The sequence below is a fragment of the Lepidothrix coronata genome, unplaced genomic scaffold (genome assembly GCF_001604755.1).
Source record: "Lepidothrix coronata isolate B3197 unplaced genomic scaffold, Lepidothrix_coronata-1.0 Scaffold318, whole genome shotgun sequence".
In the NCBI taxonomy this organism is placed as follows: domain Eukaryota; kingdom Metazoa; phylum Chordata; class Aves; order Passeriformes; family Pipridae; genus Lepidothrix; species Lepidothrix coronata.
The window spans coordinates 701,829-712,120 of record NW_016690498.1 but is presented as its reverse complement, the minus strand read 5'-3'; the positions used below and the strand labels follow the sequence as shown (position 1 = coordinate 712,120).

At 51.5% G+C, this 10,292-nt stretch overlaps 1 protein-coding gene across 1 annotated transcript; it reads right to left on the bottom strand.

Annotated features, from left to right (window-relative positions):
- Positions 1-446: 446 nt before the first annotated feature.
- Positions 447-10,289, bottom strand: BMP3 (bone morphogenetic protein 3; the record flags this gene model as incomplete). The annotated part of the gene is made up of 3 exons (XM_017837931.1): positions 447-1,681; positions 3,351-4,261; positions 10,073-10,289. Coding segments are annotated over 3 exons (1,320 nt in total), but the record flags the coding sequence as incomplete, so codon positions are not given.
- Between the last annotated feature and the right edge of the window lie 3 nt (positions 10,290-10,292).

The window sequence follows — 10,292 nt, the reverse complement described above, 5'->3', positions numbered from 1 at the left end:
CACAGGAACAACTGCAGCTGCCACTTCAGTGGGGACCTTGCTGCTGACAGGAGTTATTCCCTGCACAACGAGAGCTGGCACAACGTGCTCTGAAAGATCTGAACGCCACGCTGAAAAAAGAGAATTTTCTTTTGAAAAAGTAATTTTATTTTGTATTTTCTACAGAGTTCCCAGCGAAACTTTCCCGTTACTGAAGGGAAAAAACACAGGTCGGGCAAAGCTTATCCAGCAGTAGTGAAACACACCCTTGACAGTGCAGTTGCACCTGTCCTTGGAACTCCACTGCAGTTCTGACACTTCCTCTTTGCACTGACAAAAAACTGCAGTGTTGAAAGAGTGCTGAGATAAAGAAGGATACATTAAGTGGACAAGAGGGACACACAAAATAAAATAAATAAAGAGCATTTGTAAAACTTTCCATATACAAAATAACTTCTGCTGGAGGGTGATTTTCAATTTTTTTTTTAATTGACAGCCTGAACGAAGATAAACCTTTCACCAGAAATCATTTGAAAATGCTGTTCTCACAAGCAATAACAGGGCACTAATCAAACCAGGGCCTGACCAGCCCTTCCATGGAGAAATTCTTCCTGCTGTACAGCCTGAACCTGCTCTGGTACAGCTTGAGGCTATGACTTCTCCTGGTGCTTGTTACCTGGGAGAAGAGGCTGATCCCCACCTGGAAACAACCTCCTTTCAGGTAGAAACCTCAGAGATTATTTGAACTATGTTCTAGAATACTTGTTAGGAACAAGTCGCCCAGATGCTTCTCCGAGTGTGATGCTTTCATATCCCTGGCCCAGCTGAGTTGCTACAGCAGGAAAACTTGTCCAGGACAGAAAATCTGTGCTTTTGAGAAATCCCAGCTATGAACTCAGCAGTCCTGGGTTGGGTTCTCACGAGGGAGGGCACCGAGCTCCAAAAAGCTGAATTCCAAAGAATAAGACAATGAAAATGGACAGACGGGGTGAGCTGGCGTGTCATACCCAGGAGATGCATGGCTGAGCTGCATTACCTTTTAGGGTGTCAGATTGATTTGCCCTCCTCGCTGCACTACCCAAGAACCCAAGGCAAGAAGCTCAGCTTTACAATGAAGAATGTTACACCTCTAACCCTCCCTCCATCAGTCCCCATAAGGACAGAGAGAACAATTAACAGTTCGTGCTGCTTCCAAAATCTCGTATAAAAGTAGATCACTGTGTCCCTCTGGCAGTCTGGAAAACCTGCAAATCCCTCCTCCTTCATCTCTCCATTTCCACAGGAACAGTCAGGTCCCATTGCCAAGACTCACGTGTTGGTCACGTTCCCAGAGCAATGAAGTTGGTCCTCTCTCCCCTTGGAATCCATTCCATTGCCATCCTCGTGGTCTGGATTGGGTCACAGTTTCTTTTCTGTCCCGAGGCAACGCACGGGCAGTGCCACCCAAGCGTGGGTGTGAGGAGAGCCCTGCCCAGCCCCTGCCCCAAACCCGAGCGTTGCCCTCCCGGGGTTATCTGCACGCACACGACTCCACCGTCATGTTGGGGTACACCTTGAGCACCACGTTCCTGTTCTCATCCAAGAACAGGATGCTGAGAGAGGACATTCTGTCAGGAACGCAGCAGGGCTCGGGGACGCCGGGCACGACTCCGACGGCTCGCACGATGCTCTGGATGGTGGCGTGGTTGGACGGCTTCAGGGCCTGCGGGAGACACACAGGGCACAGCAGGTCACTGCACCCACAGTCAGGACTTGAAGAAAGCAAATAATTATCTCCAAACACTGTCAAAGAAGGCAATTCCCACAAGGTGAGCCACCACGGGAACCTGTGATGAGAGCAGATGGCAACAACAGGAACCAGGCCTGGTAAGGCAGAGCCGGGTAATGGACCCCAACAAAGATTCCCACCGTGGAAAACTGTGAGAAAGGAAAGCGTTAATGGCAGGTCTAAACCAAGGGGAAGGTTTGAAATCAGCACACGGGACAGAACTCCACTGTGCCAGCTGTGGGGAAGGAAACAACTGGCCGTGCCAAGCTGTGGGAACATCTGAGACAGCCCGTGGATATCCAGGGCTGGGACTGTACAGAAGTGGTGCCCTGGAAACACGACGGGGGGACCCTCAGCACCGAGGAGACTGGCAGAAGGACCGGCAGGACGCCGTCAGAATCCAGGTGGTGGTGACACCTTCATCTTTTTACTTCATCTGTCTCATTCTCTCTCTCCCTACCTCATATTTACTGTTCAATGAAATCTGTACTATTGACCTTGGCATATGGTCTCGTTGACACCCTTAATTCAGGCAAAGGCAGCTTTTGATAACTGGATCCTAACAGCCCTGCATGACATTGTCCCTGTGGCACATTCACAACACCAGAATATACTAAAATGCTCATAAAAATAAAGACAAACACATAGAAATGCAAAATACAAAGTTCTACCTCTGACCCACCAAATCCTTCCAGATCCAAATACCTGTACAGAGGATAGGTGGTTCCTCCTCCCTGGGTTCCTCAAGGCCCTGAAACGCCATCTATATTTTGGAACTAACTGCTCAGGCTTCCCTGGGGCAGGAATAAAGGCTCTGGAATGGGATGCTGCAGTGAGTCCAAGCGCTGCCTTTACTGCAGTGTCCTGCAGGCGTTCCTCACCCCCCACCCCCCTCATTTCAGGCCAGTCTCCAAACCCACAGCCCACTCTCACCTTTGGAGAGCCTCAGGGGGGTCCCTGCTGCCGAGAAGGGCACGGTACATTTGGAGCCTAGTTCATTGGCCTGGGTCACAGGGCCGGGAGCACATCAGCCTTTCCTGGTACTCACATGCCAACTCATGCAAACCAGGGGACACTCTGAAAGCCAGCGGGCCAGGATCCATCGCTCTCGGATCCCCTCGCTCTGTCACAGGAGCAACTCGCCTGACTCTTCTGCAAGCCAGGGCTCCCTGCCCCTGTGCCAGCCCTGCCTCACGAGGCACGTGCTCTTCCTGCAGGGTGCCGTGCCCACCGACTGTGGCGTGGGCCTGGCACGTGGGCCTGGCAGCACAGGCTCCTTTGGGGCACAACTGCTGGCTAATCAGCAATTTTCCGGATCTGGCTCGTTTTATGTTTATTAAACCAGTTAATAACAAGTTCACACATCGTAAGCACTGTTCAGGAAATGTTTTATGGCAATTTGGGTTCTGGACAAAAAACTAACGCCAGGTCGTATTTGCAAGCCTGTCTGTTTGCTGGATGTCCTAAGCACTGCCCCCTGCAGCAGGAGACAGAGACACCACTCAAGTCCTAGAGCCAAACACACAACGGGACTGGCTGCCTGTACTGCCTCAGGAAAGGAAACGCACAGTTTACAGGGCAAAGGAATCCCTAAAGCTCCTACCTTTGGGATGGGAAACTGGCATTCCCCCGAGCAGTAATAGGCATCGAAGGACTTGGGGGAAATGATCCACTCGCTCCAGCCGATGTCTGCAAAGTCCACCCTGAGGTAGCGCCGGGCGCAGGACCTGGGCTCGTTCCACTGCTTCCTCCTGGCCTTCTGCAGCGTCTGCTCATCGAACTGCAGAGTCTGCCTCTGCTGGCCATGAGGCTTCCTTGGCTTTTTCTTACTCCTGGCCCTCTCTGCTAACTGTGGCTGGAAGGTGTTGTAGGGTTTCCTGCCTCCCCACCTCTCCTTCTGGCCATAGGGGTACTCAGCCCCCGGCAGCTCGTTGTTCTGCAGCGGCAACAGGGCGTCTGCAGAGCGTGTCCCCCGGCGCTTCCCGAGGCTGCTCCTCACCCGGCCGTCTGCCTTGGGAAAGGCTCCTGCCAGAGGGTGACGGTGCCCTCGCAGAGTGGAGACGACGCTCTCTGGTTCCGAGATGGCGGAGTCGTTGGCATAGATCAGGATGTAGGGTTCACAGCAAGGAGGTGCCCTCTCCCAGGGCTGGTGGCTCCTCAGAGCCATTTTGACACCGATCAGCAGTTCGCTGTTTCGCTTCGCTTCATGCAGGAGCCCAGTGATGTCCTCCCACTGCCAGGAAAGGACGTCCTGGGAAGCAGTGGAGACATTGATTAGGAAATGTCCCAGGCTCCGAGGCTGGTTCCCAACAGAAGGAAAGGTCCAAACCGACAGACATATGTGAATGTCAGGTCTCCTCTGGCTGTGATGAGAGCAGCTGCTGGGCTGGGAGGAGTTCCCCTTGACCCGCAGCAGATCTCCAATATAATAATACACCGAGGCCGACAGGACGTTCTCAGACTCCGTGAGTGACGTCAAGTTAAAAACGTACATCTCCTGCCCTTCCGGCCTCCCTAGAAAAACAAACACTTAGATAAGAATATGGACACGTAAAAAAGTCAGCGAGAAGACACAGAGGCTGATGTGACAGCCTATGGACATTTACCAAAGTCCTGGAGAAGACACAGAGGCTGATGTGACAGCCTATGGACATTCACCAAAGTCCTGGAGAAGACACAGAGGCTGATGTGACAGCCTATGGACATTCACCAAAGTCCTGGAGCAGACACAGAGGCTGATGTGACAGCCTATGGACATTCACCAAAGTCCTGGAGCAGACACAGAGGCTGATGTGACAGCCTCCTGGCCAGATCAGACACTGATTGCGCTTCAAGTTTCCCTTGAGAATAACCAATGACACAGGGTCCATGAAATCATTCCACCCAGGGCACTTCTTCATTTTTCATGCCAGAGCCAGAGGGAAACAGGTGGGGGACTCCTTTAACCCCCACAGAGTGCAGCAGAAGGGGGGGAGGATTTAATTTTTGTTTTAAAATGTCCTGGTTGGGCTGCAGGTAAGTCCACCCTTCAGAGCAAGAGAAACACACATCCCAATGTCAAGCTGTCAAAGCAGGCTGCATGGAAAAGTCAAATCTAGGAGAGCTAAGGGACACTCTGCAGCCCCCCAAAGGGCTGGGAACAACCCAACACGTTAGAAAAACAAGGGGATTCCAAATTCAATGCTTTTTGGACACCACAGCACGTCAAAGCCCTCCTCGGAGGCTGCAAAGGAGTTCTAGTTTACAGAATTCTGCAAGAGAGTTTTTCTCTGCCAGTATTTGGGGGGGGGAGTGTTTGTTTGTTTGTTTGTTTTCCAAGCAATGACAAGCACGGAGATGGCCCTGGACTAGGGATGAACGGATGAACAGCCTCACCAGTCTCACCCTCAGAACACGGGGGAAGTCCCTGCCCAAGCAAGTGAGAACATGATTTCCAGCACTGATCTGTCAAAGACTTTGACAGCTTCATGTTCCGTGTGACATTCTGTGTGACATCCCAGCTGCTGATGCCATTTGGCTAAGTCCAACATATTCCCCCTGTGCTGCCCCATTCCCACCCCAACAATCCCAGCAGCCTCCTCTTCTAAACACTTTTTGGTCATGAATATTTCAACCCATCCATTAAACCAGCAGGAACCGGTCCCATCCCACTAGAAAGACAGAGCCCTTCTCCCCAGATTATCAGATGCATTGCTTCATGGAATTATGGGAGAACAATACACGTTTTCCTCAGTGAAACAGGGCCAAAGCAGTGCAAAGGCCAAACCATTTACAGAGGACACCCTTGTTTACACATTCAGCCCAACCTGAGGGCAGAGCACAGAGGGAAGTTCCCAGGAGCTGAAGGCTGATGTCCCAAATCCATCCAGTTTCCAGCTGTTATTTATGCCCGGGGAACTAGATTTCCTTCCAATTCCATCCCGCTTTTAATCCCTCAAACCAAAACTGGCTGTTGGCTACACTGGTGCTGAGCACACAAGAGGACCTGACATCTGCTTTGTTTATAATCACCAATGGAATAAGGTTAAGGCATAATTTGGCAGAGCACTGAGTACATCAGTCTTAGGAACCAGAATGTGTGGTGTCCCATGAGCACCCGTTAAAGAAGTTATTATTTAAACCATTGCTCTAACTTGAATGACAAGTTTGGATTTTAATTTTTAGTAAGAATTCCACTTAACAAACCCTGCCTGTTCTGAAGTGGAACACTGCAGCACAAAACCAAACGAGCTGCTGTTTCTGTAAAGAAATTCCAGAGGGCATGGGACAGACACACGAGGAGTCCAAAGTTCTGGTTCAAAGCCCGACTCCAGCAGCCACTCCCAGCCTGTAACCCCATGCCCAGAGAAAGCACTTGCAGCAGATGGTGCTGTTTTCCTACAAAGAGACCTCCAAGCTCCAGCAGCTCTGAGTGCTCAGATCTTTCATCAGCAAAATCATCTCGTGGCCAGCACAGACACCCACGGATTCAACGGCTTCCATCCCAAAAAACCCAATGGCGGGACCTGGGTTCCCATCCCAACTTGGGAATATACTGTGCCAAGGAGGTCCCTCGTGCCACACGGACACCCGGCTCCGGATGGGAATGTGAAACAAGCGATCCCCGGGCTTCAGAATGACAGGCATGGCAAGAAAGAGTCAGCTTAAAAATACCTATAAATGCGCCTTTTCCTCAGGAACACTTCCTTTCCTTTAAACCAAACTTTGCCCTTGAGCCCTGAGGACAGATTCTGCTGGAAATCTTTCTGGAGGGTGAGATTTAGGAAATAAAAAAGCCAAGAAAAAAGTACGTGCAACAGAGCCACACAGCTGCTACCTTCCACACACCACGGGGCCAGATCGGAGCAGACAGCTCTGCTCCCCTCCACCCCGTGCTGCTGCCAGCCTGACGAGGACTTCTGGAGACCAAGCTCTGCGTGACAGAGCTCTTTGGAACTGCACCAGGGAGGACACCTGTGTGTGGAGACAGACGTGGCCAGCACGAACACACTCCTGTCACAGGGGGCACTTCAAGGCATCACTAAGCTGGAATGAGCCTGTTAACATGTGGTGTATTTATCTTTATAGAGGATGCCCTGACATTTTTATGGACTGCCAAATCTATCCCACGAGTGAAAAAGGATGCAGTAACGAGGACTGTGTAGTTATACAGTCACCACGAGCCATCATTTCAATAAGATATTGAAAAGTGGTGCCATGAAGAACGTAGCAGTGTTTCCGCTGTGAAATTTGGTTTGTTCTGAGTTCACAGCCCAGCTACAAAAGTTCACTCGGAGCTGGAAATGGGAACAAGTTCCCAAAGAGGAACACAAATTTGGAAGCCAGATTTTCTCTTTTCTCCCACCTTCACTCTCACTCAGCTGCTGCTTCCCAGTTACCAACTCCTGTACTGCCAAGAGAAAGGTGTAGGATGTGGTTCTCTGCTTTGAAAGAGCACAGCACCCGCTGCCAAACTAGTTCTACTAATTCCTTCAGCAAAGCAGGTAAGGTCACACGAGCTAGCAACTTGATCTAAAGCAGCAGCAAGTCCACCACTGTGATTAAAGCCAGCAGCTGCTCCAATACAGAACTCCTCTGGAAGCAGCAGTGGTGCATGCTGAGGATCTGACTTACGTGTGGACTTCACGATATGAAGACCACAAACCTGCACACTGCACATGGGAAGTGTGCTACACAGTGGGCACAGCAACTGCCTTCGACATGTTTGAAGAGGTAAGACCACAGCAGGGTGAAAACCAAACCCAGCCTCTAAGTGGAAGCTAGCACAAGCCAAGCAAGTTAAGGGGGTACAGCAAAATAACCCCAAACCAACGTAAAACCCAGTCAAAAAAAAAAGCTTAAACCAAACCCAAACCCCAAACCCCCACGCTCTCACTGTCTCCCGACTGACTGTTTTTAAGGCTCTGGTTGCAGAAGAGCCCTGCAGTCACTGGTGCTCAGAGGGGCCAGCATTTGGCCCAGACTGGCCCCTGCAGGCTCATGGCAGCTGCTGAGGTGCTGCCTGCCCCGTGCACTGCTCCCTTTGCCCGGTGTGCGTGGGCACCTCACACCACAACAAAGCCAAGAAAGGCCTTTCAAAAGGGAGGAGAACACAGTTGTTCTAAAACCACAAGAATTGGCCTAGGGGCAGGTGTAATAGCTGAAGTTACTTGAAATTCAGTCAATAAAAAAGAGTTTAAAGTAATATCTCTTACTATAACATCATTAGAGGGACCTTCCAACCCGAGTCGAGTTTTTTAAATGACTCATTTGCAAGACACGTTCCTTAAGCGACGCTGGGATTAAAAATGCTTTCAGAAGCAAACCTAGTCTGCTTCTGGGGCTTTTCTCTTTCCCCTCTCTTTCTCTCTCAGGGCTGTTTCTGTCATCCTGGAAATGTCCTTGCAGCAGTGACGAGAGCTGACACAGAAATCCCAGCTGAACATCCCTTGACTCAAACACACAGCAACAAATGAGAGCAGGTAAGCCCATGAGAGACAACGGTGCTGCAAGGTAACTAAGTGCCCTGTGGAAGGGGTACATCCTTACTTCACTCCTCTTGGATTTGGGGCCTGGGGTTTCTTTTCAGCTTTGTCACAGGCAGCAAAGGTTTCTCTTCTGAGCGATTCAAACTGAACAGTTAGGCTACGAGATAATCTAGCAAGATTAATGAAAAACAAACCTGCCAGAATAAATGATCGTGTGAACGTTCATCAAAACCAAAGGCCAAACCCCTGAGGCCAAACGAGCAACCTCTGATACTCCAGCCCAGTCACGAAATCTGGTGCACCAGAGATTTCAGGGCAGCGTGGGAGGGAAACTTCCGAGGTGCCACCCAGTGCTGGAGCTCTCACCCCATCCCCTTGGAGGACTGAGCCCCAGGGAGAGAAACTTGCACTGAACAGCTTTTAGGAGGCTTGATTTGATTGTCTCAGTTGGTTTCTGTCAGCTGTGGGTTCCGAGGCTGCAGCAGCCACCCGTGACACCACTGCTCTTCCATCACAAACAGGGATGACTGTCAACAAATCCAACCAACTCCTGGGCTCATCATACAACAGCTGTCTTACAGGGTCTCAAAGATTTGTGTGGTGGGTTACCTGGGAGATCTGGGCAAGGCCTTTCCCATGTGCCACATAAGAACCAGCAGCCCAGGAGGGGAAAAGCAAGGACAGAAAGGTTTCACAGCCACATTTGAGAGCCCTGTTTCAGAAAAGAAACAGTTTCTCTCCTGAAAGTGTCAGCTTAAACTGCAACATTAAACTGCAAATGAAACCACCAAAGATTTGCTTCAAGGCCTCCTGCTGCAGATGCAGAGGAATCCCCAGCTTCTTGGGGAGCATCTGCTCGTGCCAGACAAAAATCTGAGTCCTGAGGGAGTTAGCAGCAGGGATGGTAAAACATAAAGGAGTAACAGCAACACGAGGTATTAAATTAACTGATGCAGCCCCATTAAGGACGAGGGGAAGCCCAGGAGAGACTGAAATTTGGAGCCAAGGAGTGCAACGATCAAGGCAGAGGATCTGGAGACTAAGCCCCTCAAAAGGGGAATAAGGTGAACGTGCCATTTCCATCGCAGGGCTGGCCAGACAGTCAGGCACGAGGAAGAATCAGAGACCAGAAAAAGCCTTTCCACTCCAGCCACCATCCCGAGGAACATCTGTTCTAAGGGTTTTCTGGAAATGCGCTTTTCTGCCATCAGTACAACACAAAACGAGCTGCTGCTGCCTATGGCAAGAGAAAGACAACAACCCAATTTAGCCCTTGCAGAGCTCAGATGCACAAAAACCAGAACAGAGCGAGGGGATGGAGCACCAAGACAGTGGCCAAGACATCTTCTCTTTCTGCTGGGACACTGCTCCTTTGGGATGCTGGCATGTTAAACATTCCCCCCCTCGTTATGGAAAGTGATTTTACGTTTTCACCAATCCATCTGTGCACGTCAGTCTGTAATCACAGAGATATCTAAGTGCCACTGCCAAAGATGCCAAGATGCAGTATTTACCATGCTCAAATCATGCTTCCACTCAACTCCTCTGTCACTGCCTCTAACTGCCAGTACTATCTCCACTTCTCACCGTGAGAACGCCGCAGGCAGTCTGAAGTATCACCAAACCGTGCCACGGCTCCACCGAGTGCAAACCAGCCCTCGGTTCAACAGAAGCTACACATGCAAAACAGCACTAACGGGAGACTCCGGAGACGATCCGTTAATTACTGCGCCTCCCTCACAGTGCGCTCGGCAGCGCTGCTACACGCAGAGCTGAAGCGGCAAGGCAGCAATCGAAACAAGGAGCGGAGCGCTGCCCCGCCGGTCCCCCCTCCCGGCCCGGCCCGGCGCGCACTCACCTGCGGGCAGCGGGCGGAAGGCGCGCACGGTGTTGCCCCGGCGGAGCGGCGGCCCTGCCGCGGCCGGCGGGTTCCGGCTGCCGCGGGACTGCTCGTAGAGCCGCAGCATGTGCTCCGCCACCCCGTCCGCCGCCGGCAGCCGCCCCTGCCCGTGCTCGTGCCCCTGCCGCCGCCCCGGGCCGTCGGCACCCGCGGCCGCCCGGGCGCTGCCGCCGCCCCG